Here is a 17,457-nt window from a genome sequence, read left to right on the forward strand (position 1 = left end):
TAAGACCAGAAGTGACACAGATATAAAATAACCATCTGGATTTTCTAAACAAACTGAATTCTTCCAGACATCTAACAAGGTCATACACTGCTAGTGTTTCTGGATTTATACCAAATTACTTTACAAAACCAAATAATAAAGAAATTGCTCAATCCTCACTAAAATGCAGGATTCTTTAAAAATAGAAAGAGGAAGCCAGCTAGCATAGAATAACAGTAAAGTGGATTCAGACAGCAAGAAATTCAAGAAACTGTATTCAATGTAGATTAAATACATTTTAAACATTAAAAATGTTTCCCATTCTTGAACAAATGAATGCCACTACCAAAAATGAATGCCACTACCTTAATCCAATGCTTCATGATACAATAAGTTTCCACATATTTTTTAAATATTCACTATTTCAGAGTTCAACAATGATTTACAGAACATGATTTATTACAGACCAAAGTATAAGGAAGTGATCTGTACTTTTCTTCCAGCAGGTAGCTCTGTTTTCCAGATTAGTTTTGTACAGCCCCAACTAAACAAAAATTGTGAGCTGTATTAGGTGTACTATATTGCTGAAGTATCTCTAGAACAGGAGCAATGCATACCAACAAAATTATAATCAATATAAATCAAACATCTTCAGTATGAAATAAGACGCTAAAACCTAACAAAACAATCTCAAGTGATTTGAGCTACAAGAAACATACTTTCTTCATTGCAACCTAAACCTAAGGCACATTGGCTTTCAGATTCTTTCCAAATAAAACACTTAAATTTTCATATAAGGTAGACAGTCACCTCCAAAATTACAGTGTGGTCAACTTGACAGCTTTCTAATGACATTTTCTCAAACGTTAAACAATATAGGTATTCACCATCTGGAGAAATTTTCTTTTTATAGTTTATTTTATGCTGCTCTACAAAGTGATCCACTGTTTTTACATCAGCACACACATGATATTTTACATATAATTCTATAACAGAAGATGACTTAAAAGTAAATAGAGATTCAAGTTTGTTGACTGGAATGACACAATCTATCCCTTGAACCTACTTATGTACTTTAGGTAGCATAATGAACTCATGTAGCAGGTAACGAACTCTTCCCATCAGAACTCTGTTTTTTCTTACCTTTCTTCTTCCATAATAGCATCTTCTTTCCCCTGGGCCTCCAGTGTGTTTTCATACAGGAGCTTGTGGGTTTCAATGAAATTCCTCTGCAGGGCAGACATCTGGGCCATTATCTTCTGACGGTGCAACCTTGCTGCTTCCGCCTTTCTCTTCCGCTCAGCTTTCTCTTTATCCTGAGTGCTCTGTGTCTTACAGTAAGAGAATAAAGAAATCTCAGGCAGCTGAGAACATCAAGAAATGAGGAGACTCTCTCCTCATTATAGGCATTCTAACCACTGATACCAAATTCCTTAACTGACGACACCTTAATGAGGAAAAAAGCTAACTGCTATAGAAAATAAAAATAAATAAAACTCAAATCTTTACATGTTGACTAGGTTCATTAACTAACACTGGACTTTTGTGGTCTACAACAGGTCCCTAGTACAATTCCTAGCCCAAAGACATGATCAATAATACTTGAGTCATTTTAATTAGGTACTTGTCTGTTCTTAAGAAATTTTAGCAAGGTGAACATCAAAGCTTTCTCCAGTGTTCTGTTATTCTCCCCATAAGCAAAACCCTACTGAGTATTCAGTATCTCCCTTACGGAAATTGAAGAAAATTTTATCTTGAGCTGCCTATCCATGACACAACAAATGTGTCAGCATTTTATGCATCTGTGTATTGTATTTTCATTATGGTACACTGGAAAACTATTATTCTTCCAACATTTACTCTTGTATCATGTTTTCAAAAACCATAAACAAAGTATTTCTATGCTTTAGAAACACAGAATTCAAAAAAAACAGATAGACTTTATTAAAATATATAGACCCTAATTCTTCCCACTCAATTACTTAAGGGACAAATACAATATTATACACAAGGTTTCCATTCACAGTACCATCACTTTTCCAGGAAATCAAACAACAAATTGCTCCACAAGTAGAACTGTAAGAGACTAATTTCTTACTGACTTCTGTATTTTGTTTGATCCCTTAGCAGATCTCATACAACATCTACCTCAAAAAAGAAACATGGCATATGCTGTGTGGTAAGTTTAGAACTAGGCATGCAATGACCAGCCAAGAAATTGTTTGGCAGCAAGCAGTTGCCAAACCAAACGTGTAAGAGCAAACTGGTCTGCCTTTGCTTACTGGATAAGGGTAATTAGATTCTTCTTTTCTGTTCAAATGCCAATTGAAAACACAACCACTCCACAGGACTGAAGTCACCTTTGAAATCTCCATTTCACTGTGTCATTTGACCACAGATTCAGAAGTTATTTTAAGGGATGGGCAAAGAGACTGACAATAAGAAAAATTACTTAAGGCTCATGTCTTTATACAACCAGGGCAAAGCAGATTAATCTCTTGACAGATATCGTAAATTATAGGACGTGATTTAAAGTGGATTTGTATTTCTAATTACTGCACAATGACAGTGTAATAGAAAAGGTGGTCAAATCACAAAGACAAGAAATGGAAAGATGAGCACAAATTACTTCCTTCAGCCCCCTCAGTTGCTTCATTTGGGAGTATGACCAAAACTCACAATAGCTGCTGATAATTCCATGAAACATGTTTACCACAAATTTCACTTACTAAAAATATTATTCTTGGAACCTAAATCCTAGTTGTAGACAAGATACCAGAAATTAGTTTTGAAAAATCATCATTTTAGGCAACAATAAATTTAGGCAAATTATTGAAAATAGCCATTCAAAACATTAAATACAGAGCTTCCCTGAACTTTTATTTTATCATTACCTCATCACCTCTTGTAGCTTCTGAGCCTGACGTAGCTCCTACTGTTGGCAAACTAGATTTTTCTCTCAACCTCTTCACCATGTCAAACATCTAAAAATAGAGACTTAGATGTTAAAAAAAAATGCAACTTGGAACAATATAGATTAATACATTTCCAATACTACCATATATAAGCATTGGAACAGGCTGCCCAGAGAATTTGTGGATGCTGGAAGTGTTCAAGTCCAGGCTGGATGAGGCTGTAGGCAATCTGGTCTATTGGAAGGTGTCCCTACCCATGGCAGGGGCTTGGAGCTAGATAATTTTTAAGGTCCCTTCCAACCCAATCTGTTCTATGATAGACAGGATTAAAACTCTTGGTATTTCATTTCATGTTATTTTCAGATTTTCAAATGGATTAAACCACTCAATACTCCTAAATAATAGAAACACCCAAGACTGTATGTGCACTCCCAGGACACTACTTTACTCATTATTTGCTGTTATTTTGCAACAGACATGAGGATATGCAGAAAAATGTCATTACTGGAATGAGTTACCCAAGCAAAAATTGACCCAATACTTGAAAGTACAAGTAGCAAGTACAGTGCTGCAACAGATTAAACTTCTGAAGGAATCACTGCAGATGTAAACACTGGATTATAGGTAGGAATCATAACATATTCCAGAAAAGCTTTCTACATTACTGAAATCAGATCATACTTATCTCTCCTTTGTGTACCTGCAGTATCCAATTGACTGTGTCCTTTTGCGCCTCTAACTGGGGAACTCTCTTCAATTTCTCCAGAAGCATTAACACGTTCACAGCATTCAAGGCTGAGCTTCCCATTCCTTTACAAAGTGAAAAATAGAAAAGGGCCTTCAGGGAAAAAAAACCCTAACATTTTAATGTATTTACAACCACGGACAAGCCTTAAAATATTGCTGATTATGTAACACACATGCATGAACACAAACTGTGTAGTTACATTTCTGGTATCATTTCATCTGCTTATTCCAGTTATATAGAGTATAACTTAGCCCTTTGCAGGTCAACTATTTCTTAATTTTTGCTTAATAATGTCTGCTTAAAAAAGAATGGCCTTTCCTTTCGGGGGAAGCAGTAAAGCTCTTTAGAGCTTTACCTATGTTTGCTAACAGCTTATTGTGTACATGTTTATTTCTAATCAAAAAAGCTACAGTAATTACAGTAATTATTTCCTTCCTCACAACCTGGTGAGAGTTCATAGCATTCTAGGCCCTTCTCTAACACAAAAATGCTTTAAAGTGGAGACCATTCTCTTCAATTATATTTGTTTTGCAGCACTTTCCACACAGAATTCATTTTACTTTTTTAGTAGGAAGACAAATACATTGCAAAAAGAACTTTCTTTTAATAAATTGCTTCTCAATAAGAGCTTTCTTACAAAAATACTGATTATTTTTGCATCCCTTACATTTAAGTGGGGCTTTGGTTTTTCTGGTTATGCAAATCTAAAGCTAGCAAGGCATTCTCTAGCATCTCAGTTATAATTGCTACTTTTATTGTATTCCTATAGTTGACAAGAAACTTCTTAAATGGAACTACTTTCAGTGTGATGATGATGCTTCTTTCTCAACAATAAGAAAAAATTTAAAAACAAAGTGCATTTGGAAGTGCTTTTCAAACACAACATTTTTAAAAAACTGAATAAAGGGACTTCAGTAGTTTTATATATTTATTCTTGTAGAAGGCATTTGAAAGACACAGATAGGATGTTTAGGAACATGGTTTAGTCGTGCGCTTGGCAGTGCTGAGTTAAAATTCGGACTTAACAATCTTAGAGGTCTTTTCTAATACGAAAAATTCTATGATTCTAGGATTTAACTTCACAATTCTTATCTCTGTTGCATCTCACAAGTGACAGTGATGTTTAGCTTGATAATGGAATTTTTTGTTTATTCTTACACAGTGAAGCAGAAACTCTAGATAAGATGGAAGATTATTTAGAAAATGTAGGTTCCAACTCCCACGCAATAGTCCTGAATGTAATATTAGGAAATGCTCAATAAAGATTTGAAAAAGAAAAGTACAAGCCACAGTCATTAAGTTCTGTTTCGGTTTTCACTACCATAGTGAAAGACTAACTTGCAGGTAAATCAATAATTGTACAGCTCAAGAGAACCAAAGATGGACACAGTCCACTTAAATCCACTGACATTTTTAAAAGAGTTCTTAGTTCCCATTTCAGTGCTGTTCTTGTGAAGGAAAAACCATTTTCAGTTATGTAACACTAGTACTACTTTTCATTTCTGTCCCAGGAAGAGAAGCACATATCCTCTTCAACCTACCTGGCAACTGGGAACAAAGGAAGTTAGTCCAAACCTGCTTTCTTAATTATTTTTAAAAATTTTAAATTATCAGGTTTTAATTCTATACCATAAAGTAAAGCCTTTCTGACTAAAACCACTGAATAATTTCTTCTAGCTTTAGTCCTTACAAAATCAAGTTAGCTTAGTTTATTCTGTGCTTTTAAGGAAAATGAAACGTACGTGTTGCTTTGTGATAAAAATCAAAGACCACTTCTTCTTCAGGAGACTTCTGTAACTGCTGCTTCTCTTCTAGTAACCCTAAAGAAAGGAGATGAAGCACCTGAAAAAAAGAGAAAAACACTAAGTCCCATTCAATGTTTAAGATATAGAAAACTGGCACATAAAGTAAGGATTTTTAATACAGTTCTGTATTATACGTTGATTCTATGAATGATAAAACATGATAGTGCAGAGATCATACATGGAAGGTGAAATAAAAAAGCACAATATAATTTTTTGCATATTAATTGCACTAAAATTCATCAACTTGCACTTGCTTTATATTAGTAATATGTGAAATCTTGTCATTTTGCTGACATAAAATCTGTATTTGGCAATTCCATAATCCAAAGATTAGCAGGATTGGCAAGGCAATCTAAACCCTCTAACAAAACTGATTAATTCAAGTAGTCTGTAATTTCAGGTTCTAATTCTATAAGTAATAAAATAACAACCCTGCAAAAACAAACAAACAAAAAAGCACATCCAAAAAACATTTCAACAATGTTTTAAAAGACTAAAGTCGCTGCAGTAAAATTAAATGTTTAAATACTTACAAAAATTATATTATTTCAGGACTGAGGCCCCAAAGACATTTATGTATTTGGAGACTGTGCAGCTCAAAAAATTCCAATTATCAAAGGGCTACTTAATTGTGAAGTTTCAAGAAAAAGATGAGGTAAGGAGAATTACATATTGAAACAAGTTGAATGATGAGTCAACACAGGGAGGAAAGCAAAACAGAGAACTTCAATACTATTGTGTATCATGTTTCTATTTTACAACAGAGAGAGATAATTAGATGATTAAAAATACTTTTTGTCAGTAAGATTCATAAAAATAGGTTTGGGGACAAAAGCATTCCAAGTTAAAGTTTATCTTTACATATTTTGACCTTATACTATGCAGTCAACACCATGTATCATAAGATCAAAATATGATCTCATTCCATTCTGATGGAATGACCATCAGAAGATGACCAAGGCTAACCATACCATTTGGATCATAGCCTCAGTCCACAAGTGGGTTTCCAGCTCCACTGCCCTCTGCAGAAGGGTCCGCAGGATGTGCATCATAACATCACAGTTCAGAATCCTCACCACGTTGCTGAATGCAGGACTGAAGTCTGGAGGAGGAGGTGGTGGCAATGCTAGAGAACAGATGTGCAAAGACATCAATGAACTGACATCCCACCCAAGATTACGGCAAAAGCAGAGAGCACAAACATACTAATTTCAGTGAAAGAAAAACTGGACATGGAAATAAATAAAACCATGCTCAAACACAATTGTTTGCCTAAGTCAACTTTCCTCTTTGGCAAACCTAAGTACTTTTAGTAAGTTCTTATATAAAACACATGCAAGCTAAGTTAAACAATCAATCACAAGTATTAGTTGTATCTGTTAATGCAAATTTTTAACACTTTGTACTGCCTTATCATTTATGTATCACTATTAGACATACAGTTTGTGCTTTGCAGCAAATATGAAGTTTTCAAGTAGTTAAACAAAAATGAGGAGTGGAGCTTCCAGACTGTAGTATCCCACACTACAGCATCACATATCTGGATAGACACGTCACGTGTCTAAATTTTTTTTGCTACTGGCATTCCAGTAATTTCTAGTTATGTACATTTTCTGAGTTAATACTGTAAGTCTGATGTGGAATCTTGGAATCAACTAACAGCACACCTCATTTAACACCACAGCTTCTCCCTACCAGGAACCACTGACTTCAGTCCTCTTTTGGTACCTGGATGCCTATTTTCAGATTGCCTCTTTTCAGAGGACCTCTGTGAATGAAGCGTTTCTGAAACCATCATTCTTTGGACAATTTAGGCTGAATGAAGTTACTGACAAAGACAACACAGCCACATAAAAGAATATGCAGGAAGTACCTGCAACAAAACATGTAGCTTCAGGGGAGTACACATCAGTGTCAACATACCTTCGTATTTTGGAACCCTATTTTGGTCCAATTATATAAATGTGAGTCTTTGAAAATTACATCTAAATAACCGCATTTTTGAAAATTTCTACAAAATTAATTCCTCTGACATCATTTTAAGCTGCCAGAGTGAAAGAGGAAGGGGCAAAGTTGAGTTTACTAAATTGTTCATTTTACTTATTTGTTCAGCTTACCAAGTTTCCTCAAATCAACTCAATTAAATGCTTGACTTGAATGGGTAAAAGTAAACCCAAAAGGGAAATAACATTTGTGTTACAATAGATACATGGAGGTTTATTGTTTTATGTGTTTATAGCTTATAAAAAGTTATTTCTAAAACTTAAGTCTCATTCTTGTATTACTGAATGGATATGAGCATTAGTTCCTGCGGCAACCTTCTCTACATGGCATTACTATGTTTCAACACTGTGCTAAAGAAACTGCTCAAAAAAAACCCCAAATCTTGGTTACTCCACCATAAAATCTCTGAGTTTTTCATGGGTTTGTCAACAGGTACTGTGTCATGTTTATTTCTCTACCTGTAAATTAAACCAGAAGTTCCAGAATTCCTATCCGTGATAAAGAAAAAAGACAAAACAAATGCCAGGTGCCAATTACTGACAATTACTACAAATCAAAACAAATTTAATATGAACTCAACGATCCACTATTAAGTCACAAGACATCTCCCAAAGCTCAGTATATATACACAACTACATATACTACCAAATTATCCCATTTGTTGAATCATTAATTTTAGAATTTACCTTCATCTCTGTTTTCTTGTTTTCTTCTTTTCTTTTGTGTATGTTCAGCCTACAGAAAAAGGAGTGTTGTTGTATCAGCACCTCTACAGAAGTACACAGTAATGAGATTAATGAAATAATGAGAAATCCTACACTAGAAATACAGCAAGATACATAGTGAATGCCTGGTTGTGTACTAGAATTTTGTCTGAAACATGTTTAACAACATTACATTTTGCATTTAAATTTGCAGTAAAGATAAATAATTGGACATATTCGCTTCCTCAGTAAGAGTTACAAAAGCAAAGTTTGGGGTTTCCCAATGCAAAGATAATTCATATCACATTTTGTTCTCAACATCAAGAGTTAACAGAGTTAATACACAAGTTGTCACATGGGAAACACTAAGGCAAACCCTACCATGGTCAATTTGTATTGACAATCTTAACTTCATGGAACATTTAGTTTTGAAGGCAGCTGCATATACTTTTTACTGGACCGATTTCTTTAGATTGCATTTATTCAGCAAAACTCTTTAAACATGCATAAGTATGTACTATTTTTTTAACCTCAGAGTGAATCTTACACCGCTTACCTTGCTGTGCTGGGTCTTAGTGTAGTGATAAAAGAACATATTGAATTCCTTCAAGCATTCATCTTTCAGTTCATAAACTCCATGGCCAGAGACACCCGGTTTCCTTACAGAGAAATATTTCACGACACACAGATTAGTAATGTACATTCAGCACATCTTCGAATATAAACAAACAATTTGTTTTCTAAGGAAGGAGGAATTGTAACAGTTACTCACTAACTTATTAAAAGCAGAGAGTTAGTATAGTTACGAGTCTTAAATTTTCAAGATAGGATGTACAGGAGTAAACAATCCAACAGCAAAATATTTCTAGTCTATACCACCTAGAGCATGCCATACAGCCTCTGAAAATTCTTTTTAATTGTATAGCTTAGAATTTTAGATATTGGATGTTATTGTATAAAATTCAATCCTTCCTTTAACCAAAGTATAAAACAAGCAATACTTGCTACTTTCTAGCCAGTGAGATTTTTTTTAACTGTTCATATAATTTCCAAAGTAAAATTCCTAGGTACACCTACAGTTGCTCTTAATTAAAGAAAGCCACATGAAATTTAAAGTAAGGTATACTAAAATAACTAAACTAAGGCTTTTTTTTCCACAAAAATAGCAGACATTTGAACTAGTTTTTTTCAACTACAATTTATTGTTCTGTATTCGCATACACACACACACACACATATATATATATTTATACATAAAATTAACTCCCAGGAAAAAAGAGGGAAAGTTCCAGAAAATCAGCAACTACGCAACATTTACACCAGCTACTAGATGGTGATGTCAAAGGTACAATGACTTGTTAACTTTCCTAACCATCTTCGAAAAAAAATGAACTTTTGAAGATTCTCCCACTAGGACTTGAGATTACTAAACTCCTGAGACTCCTCAAACTGAATTTGAGGAAAGAGGGTGGCAAAGGGAGAGAAGCAGCAGCAGCATAGGATATTCCACACTTTTCCTTTCCTATGCATATTTGCAAATGTAATTATTTCAAGACAGCAAAATACTAGCTGAACAAAGACCAGCTTGCAGTTCAGCTTGTTTAAACCAAATAATCTAAGAAATCTTATTTTACATTCAAGCTACTTATTAAACAACATTAAAAACTTACTTAAATGTGGCCACTTTATCAATTACATTCTCCAAGCCAGTTTCATTGTTCTCCTGGTAAAAAATTTAGTTTGGGATAAACATATAATGATTCAAATATCTTCAGTATTATGCTATGAGTAACAAAAATAGACAAACAGGTTTAGATAATGCCCTAACTCATGAACTATTATATTTTTCCCACTGTTAACCAGAAAGCAGATATTCATAATTGGCAAGTTTCAAGGAAGTATCAAAGATACATAATACTCTCACTTAATAGTGTAGAACTTCATTAATAACAGAGCTGATCTCTAGAAACAGGTCAATGCTTACCCAAACTTAATGGAGGGGAAAAAAAAGAGGTTTGCATATTTTAAAACAGTGAATGTGGATATTATGATAATATTTCAGGCTATTTCATTTACAATAAACATTTAGGGGTTTTTGCATTGATTGGTGGCCCTGAACAATTGCACAGACTATAAAATCTAATCCACATCCCTCGCCTTTGCTTGAATCTTCAACAACTGTAATGGAATGACAAGGAATTCTCTGTTTTCTAATAGACCTGTACAACACTTGACTCCAAATGGATCTGCACAGGCAGATAAATTACAGGCTCAAATTTATTAATGGTACACAGGGCAGAATGGAATCCAGTTGCATCATCCTACAGGGCCAAACCAGAAAATGTCACAACTTTTCTTTTCCAATCTAGGAGAACTACAGCTGAATATTCTAAAAAAAAAATGCACCTCTTAATCAAAAAGCATAATTCCCATACAAGCCTTTTCAGATCAGTCCATACTTGAATCTATGACATTTACCTTTACATCAGTAAGGTGTTAGCCCCTTTGTCACAACATTTTGTAATTCTCAAACCAACAGTTAAGCTTTATATTAGAAATGCTTCCAGTATAAAGATATGAAAGCTAAAGAAGAAAGACATAAAACAAGAAAAAGTAAATGAAGGAAAGAAGTAAATAAATCAGGACTCACGTTTTCAGGTAAGGACTTGGTAATTGCACTGTGAGCCATTGGTTCAATACATAAGAGATGGATGATTTCTCTCATTATAACATCTTCTTTTGTCACATTACTGATTCCAGGCACATATCTTTCCCCTGTCAGAGTGAACCAAAAGAAGAAGAATGGCAAATCTGATGAGTATAAAGCAAATTTGAACTTTGCACCATGATAATGGGACTGTTGGGATGTTTCATTGTATAAGCTTGCATTTGTCAGAAGCCTGTCCCAAGTATCTGAGTAAAAATGTTTCTTAGCCTAGCTTCCTAACAAAATGGGTCAAGATGGACTCTCTTCATATTCTATTTTAATGTAAATTATGAAGTTATCTAACAGCTCTTTTCACTGTGCAACTCCTATTGCTTCCAGCAGAGAAATACTTGTGTTACTGAATCATCTATTTAAAAGATGCACTCTCCAGTAGCCTCTATACTATCTATATTAAAGAAAATCATCAAGCCTGCTCTAAGCAATAATGCAGTACTACAACAACAGAGAGAAATGAATCTTACCCACAACATAGATGAGAATCTGTAGCATCTCTTCTATTAAAACATTATATTGCTTAATCAAATCCTGCAAGAATGAGCAAAATAAGGTTAAAAATACCAAAAACAAAGGTGTACAAAAATCCATCCTTTAAATGACACTGAGCTCAGCCCTCTTAATCTACTACTTTGCTGAAGCACTGGACTCTAAGGAAATTTCCATTCTAACAAGCTGGAAGAAGTGCCTGCTCCTGTAGAGGAGATATTATACAACAACTAAAGTTCAAGATTCACATGCAAGAAAAGAAACATCAGCTAAAAAAAGTATCCCAAATGAAGGGTTTTATCAAAGGTCAAGCCACAAGAAGTAGCTTAACAACCCAAGAAACCTCCAACCAAAATAAAAGCATGTAACATGGCCTAAAAGACATATGAAGTGCTGTAGTGAATTGACTTACATGGATTTTGGTAGATGCCCTATGAAATAAAGATCAAAAGAGGCAAAACTTGCTTGCTATTTTTGAGGAAGCCTCTACAAATTCCAAATACAAAATATTTACCCAACCACCAGCTCCTGTGTTTACTGACTTCTGGTGCAGCCTTGAAAATGCAGTTATCAACAGTAGCTAGTTTTTCTTATTGATGTTTCATATACTCAAAGCTGACAAATTAAAGAGCAGAAAGACTTGCTACTTACCTGATCTTTGGTGGGTTTGATCTTTTTGAAAGCATCGGCAAGCTCGTATCTCTGCAGTATCAGCAGGAGGAACTGGTTTGGATCCATAAGAGATGCACCTATCTATCAAAAAACCCAAACTAATATGAACATCACTTACCATTTCAAAATCATGCAAATTTAACTGAATTTTTTAAAAATGACAAGTACACAATGACTCAGAACATTATACCTGGAGCATGATGATGTCTTTATCGTACATCTCCTCTCTGCATTTAACATCTTGATAATAGAATACCTAAGAAACAGGAAAACAAACTTGAGATATAAAGTAATATACTACCAAATGTGCATCAGTTAATCTCTGAGGCTTTTTAAAACTGTACCACACCTTTACTGAGTAAAGGAAGGTCTGCATTTCTTTCAAAAAAAAAAAAAAAGTACTTTGATGGAAGTGAAAAATGGTTTTTTACCTATCCAGAAAAAGTCTATGCTGTACTTCAGACCCCCTTCCAAGAGGGCTTAATTCCCATGGCTGCTACTGAATTAAGTCCAAACGTCCTGCTTCTCCTACCCCAGTTTTCAGAAAGACAATTCTACAGGGGTTTACCAATATTTACTTTGATTTCACCAAAGGGTCCTGTGCAAGGTTAGAAGAGAATTTCTGCCATTAAAGGAAGAAAAAAGAAAACCAAACAAAAGAACACCCCAAAGTGAAGCCAAAGCAGGCAAATGCAAGGGAAGCCTCTTCCCCTTACTTTTACTCTTGTAACAGAAGTCGCAAGTACTAGAAAATGTTTGTATGCCTAGCTATAGGGTTCTCAAAAGTTTAGTATGAGACGAAAATAGTTTAAACTTTTGCATATAATAATTTCCATACAACAAGAAGAACTTCTAACATTTTATAAGCAGGAATACTAACAAGTACTTAGGCAGTGATTATGAGATCTGAAAGCAGCTTACAAGTAGACATCAGTAACATTATTACTATTTCACAGAGTAAGAAAGTCATAATGGAGATGAAAATACTCATCTAAGACAGGGAGGTAAGCCATTGCTGAAGCTAGGAATAAAACCAAGTAACATAAATTTCCACCTAGAAACCTTTCTATTTACTGTGGGAGTGACCCCAAGACCTCTCTCTGCACTGGATGAACCCCTGGCAGCATTACTGAGAAACCCTGGCAAACACTATTAGGATCAGCTCGCCACTGAACACTGTAAGGGAGTACCTGGCTTATCAGGGAGAGCCCATTCCTTCTCCACATCTCTGCAGCAACCTGCGCAACCAGGACAAGACATCGCAAAGGATATTCTACGAGCAGCTCCACTTGAAATTCTTCCTAGAATTTAGAAAAGGGAAAAAACAAACAAACAAAAAACCCACATAAGAATAAATCTGCCAGTGGTTTTAAAAGTGTAAGTCCTAACGAACAAAAATATATTGACAGCCGAAAAATAGCTTGTATGTGTGCCATGAAGGTTAGAGGATATAGCTTTAGGCTTTTTTCTTCCCAGAGTATAAATCACAAGAAGTATTTGGGAAAAAAAAAATAAAAGTCTCTTACAGGCGAAACAAACTCATGCAATCTTGAGATGGCTCCAGTCTTGCTTAATCGCACATGAAGACCTATAAAACCAAGGAAGAGAAATGAGAAAATAAATCACAATCAGTAAAGGCTCTCCAAACCCTTCTAAATGTCACCGAAATAATCTACAATTCATGGAATTACAGAAGAAAAGGCCAGGTTTGTTTAGGAAAGACTTCATACTTTCCTTTTTTTAAGGCAGAAGATCTATTACATTACCACAACAGTTCTTACCAGTCTTACAATCCACTATTTTATGAATAAATTTACAAAGAATGAATTTATTAACACCATCTAAATTGAGATGCTATATAATATTACCAAAATTTTTATTTCACATTTAAATCATACATCAGTAGTAAATTAATTTCAAGACTACAAGGCTTAACAGACGGTTTCCTGGTATCAAATGATGTGATAAAGGATCTACAGCCTAATAATAGCATATGATTTCATTTGTGTTCTACAGAAAGCAGCAATCCCCCACTGCTGTGGTCCTTTGTATTCTGACTAGAAACCTTTCCTGGCATGGTGCAAACATATGTCTTTTAGGAGGTGCATTTTAACAGTACTAAGATACTGTGGCTGGAAAATAAATTCAAGATAAAGTAATAACTGACATTCGTTTACACAAAGCAGATAGAAACAGAACCAGAAATACTTCAGAGAAAACTGAGGACCTCATTAAAAAGGAATTTTTTTCCTTCTTGACTGACTTCTCTCTCTCCCATTTAAAAAGACATCCTCCAACCTGCATGGAAAATGTTTTGTGAAAAACTTTCCCTTAGTGGAACATATGGGGAGCATATCTTCCTGATCATGAGAATGTCAGAAAGGCAGAGAGCAACTGATCTGTGAAGCACTTAATCCAAATGTTTTCTGGGGTAAAGAAATAGAGATGGATGATAAACATGGTTTAAACAGTAATCAAAACACATCACTTACCAGCAAGAGTCCTAGACAGTGGCAAATGTATGCTGACAGGATCTGCAGACACTCTGTAAGGTCTGCTCTCCAGGGTATGGCCACATAAGTGAAATACTGTCTTCTCCCGAGAGCGGCCATTTGTGCTGCACCTCATCACAGCTTTATGGCATTCTCTGTAGGACCTGAGCAGCAGCTCTTCCTAGGATTTAAAATACATGCATCGGTTATACTTAAAAATCATGCAGTCAATCCTTTCTCTCTTTGTCATGCCACAGAATAATTATTTCAGACAATTTTTTTGTGGAGAACTATACCGAACAATAGTGAGCTTTTATAGAATCTGCTATTTCAAAAGCCTTCAGGAAGATTCATAAAAGGCATGCATGCAAGAATCCCAAACAACTGATATACTTACATCACAGGCACACCACTCCTGGAACATTAAAAGAATGTTCTTGAGCTGCATCTGTATGGCAATAGCTGCTTCCCAGTCAGGGTCCACCTCAATGTGCTGACCAATCTGTCTTTTTATCTCCTCCATTCCCTGAAATGGAAATCCCAAAAAATACTCTTGTCTATATCAGTGATCACAGGCTTAACACAACACAAAATTCCACAATCAAAATGTACAATACATGCAGGTAAATCTGATGAGTATTACTTCTATAAACATGACTTCTTCACCCACCCAAAACAGGGACTGAAGAATTTAACATTGTAATTGCATGTTTACATCCACAATATTATTATGGGAAAAAAAGAGGAGCTGTAATCTCTTTACAACAGAATATTAGAAAGAAATAATTTAAATGTATTGTACCTGCATGCAAGTTAGAATCCTTAGAAAAGAAACAAATCCTTCTAAAAACCGCTCCCTCAGACGGTCTGTCCACACTGTAGGCTTGCTGACTAAGACATACCTGTCCGCAAAGAAAATATTATCACCCTTTGCTCAGACTTCTTTTGCACTTATATTTCAAATGTTCTTGAAATACAATTGTTTCCAATTATTTTAATATCATCAATTACATCATCAAATTACATCACCCTTCCCATCCCAAAGTACTCAAAACTTCCCCAAATACTAGAACTACTAGTAGCTTGGTGTGAATCCATCATTGGAAATTAACAGATTGTTTTCAAATTCCAAGGTATGTGGGATGGTTTGGTTTTACATTACTCAGTTTATCAGAGCAATTTGGTACCATTAACAGTGGAAAACCCCATGCAAGTGAGGACTATATAGTTTTCCCAGAATGACAGCAAGTAGGAGACAAATTTCCCATAATGTCTTACAGCAGATATATTTATTAATTTAAATATTATATGCAATTAGATAATTTAAAATCGAAAAATGTTTTTATAGAATATAACTTTGATATTTTAAAATTTTATGTTTCCACTGAAAAAGATTCCATGTGAGTTTTTTGAGGGGCTTGGGTTTGGTTTTAGCAGTTTTATCATCCAACTCTGAATTGAAACACCTCATCGTACTACAGTATTTTTAGAGCTGTTCTAGCTTCTCAGCCTTACACCTACCTGAGGTCATATATTACTGCATATACCCGGTTCAGCTTGTCCTGACTGTAGCCTTGGAAGTTGAACTTGTCATTTTTGTCTAGGTACTCTGGAAGCACTTCTAGGAGTGTCTCTGTAATGGTGGTGATTACATTTTGCTCTTCAATAAGATGTCGGGCCTGCAAGAACAAAGTGAAAATTTTTTCTTCCTATTTTTGTTAAATGTTTTGGTCAAAATATTTTTTCCTTTGAATCCAATCTTTCTGATTAAAAATTATTTTAAGCATTTGCAAAGAGCCCAAGATAAAAAAACTCCCACAGTATTTATTGCATAGGAACACAACTGGTATCAACTTTGTATGTTTGTTCAATTCTGACAGCATCTATATAATAGATATGCTGGGGTTTTTCTAGAAAAGAATTTTTACATTAGTACTTCAGCCAAGAAACATATAACCTTTAAAATTTAGAGATATATTTCCCCCCTTAAGATGTAACATATTTCACCCCCACAAAAAGACATTTAACCATTTTTTACCCCCTTGCCCTGTTTTTAAAGTCACATAGGAAGGTAAATGTGAGCAGTAAATAAATACACAAAGTTAATACAGAGTACAACGTGCCAAGAACTTTCACTTATTTGCATTCCCTCTACGTTCTGTAATGAATTTTCACATCAACTCAAGCTCCTGCTTTCATATCAGCCTTAACAAATCTCAAAATCATTCATATTCAACTCAGCAATGCATAAAGACTCCCTGCCAAATACAACAATCTGCAAAGGTGGCACTGCTATCAATTCTCAAACTTATTTTACACCTCTAGCAGAGACAGGCTGTACGTACCAGAGTAGGTACAGTGAACATCTGAACTGAGAGTGCTGTCACAGAGAGAACTCTGTCATGATCATCACTGATGTATTCTTTTTGCAATGCCTTGTAATACTAGAAAAAGAGAATATTGGGAACATTAAACAAATGTTAATAAAGATGTTTACTTTTTTAGTTACATGAATTACATCTCAATGTGTTTCTCCCACCTAATAGAGGCAGTTCGAAGAAAAACAGCACAATGTCCTCAATGTACCAAAACAATTCAATACAGCCCCTACCGCCTGAACACTGAAGATAAGGACAAATTTAACTGATTTGTCAGACTGGAACCAAAATTTTTTTCTCCTACAAACAATACTCCCTGAAAAAATTTTAAATATCTGAAAAAAAAAAAAATTTAAATATATGGGGGAAAAAAAAAAAAGACATTAACTTCTCCTAAAACAAGTCTTCCTTCTGCAGTGAAGTGCATGTATAGTTATCCAAAGCTGTCTGTAAAAGACATGTACAATGAGTAATGCAAGTCATTGCTTTGAGTCCAGAGAAAATCATGAAGTATCAATCATCTTTATCAGAATTAAAAAGTCCCACCCT

At 34.8% G+C, this 17,457-nt stretch overlaps 1 protein-coding gene across 2 annotated transcripts in view; it reads right to left on the reverse strand.

The window, feature by feature from the left end:
• UBR1 (ubiquitin protein ligase E3 component n-recognin 1) overlaps nt 1–17,457 on the reverse strand; it is a 63,443-nt gene that overhangs the window by 20,885 nt on the left and 25,101 nt on the right. For both annotated transcript variants that reach the window (XM_069017454.1, XM_069017453.1), the window contains exons 11-29: nt 16,876–16,974; nt 16,052–16,209; nt 15,333–15,432; nt 14,928–15,056; nt 14,531–14,711; nt 13,565–13,626; nt 13,229–13,339; nt 12,229–12,294; nt 12,018–12,119; nt 11,345–11,408; nt 10,806–10,930; nt 9,826–9,878; nt 8,712–8,814; nt 8,138–8,186; nt 6,419–6,573; nt 5,385–5,484; nt 3,595–3,704; nt 2,874–2,963; nt 1,123–1,310 (exon numbers count right to left, since the gene is read on the reverse strand). In XM_069017454.1, the coding sequence (XP_068873555.1) occupies nt 1,123–1,310; nt 2,874–2,963; nt 3,595–3,704; nt 5,385–5,484; nt 6,419–6,573; nt 8,138–8,186; nt 8,712–8,814; nt 9,826–9,878; nt 10,806–10,930; nt 11,345–11,408; nt 12,018–12,119; nt 12,229–12,294; nt 13,229–13,339; nt 13,565–13,626; nt 14,531–14,711; nt 14,928–15,056; nt 15,333–15,432; nt 16,052–16,209; nt 16,876–16,974 (2,045 nt within the window). The remainder of the gene's footprint in view (nt 1–1,122; nt 1,311–2,873; nt 2,964–3,594; nt 3,705–5,384; nt 5,485–6,418; nt 6,574–8,137; nt 8,187–8,711; nt 8,815–9,825; nt 9,879–10,805; nt 10,931–11,344; nt 11,409–12,017; nt 12,120–12,228; nt 12,295–13,228; nt 13,340–13,564; nt 13,627–14,530; nt 14,712–14,927; nt 15,057–15,332; nt 15,433–16,051; nt 16,210–16,875; nt 16,975–17,457) is intronic.

This window comes from Aphelocoma coerulescens, chromosome 5 (genome assembly GCF_041296385.1).
Source record: "Aphelocoma coerulescens isolate FSJ_1873_10779 chromosome 5, UR_Acoe_1.0, whole genome shotgun sequence".
NCBI lineage: Eukaryota > Metazoa > Chordata > Aves > Passeriformes > Corvidae > Aphelocoma > Aphelocoma coerulescens.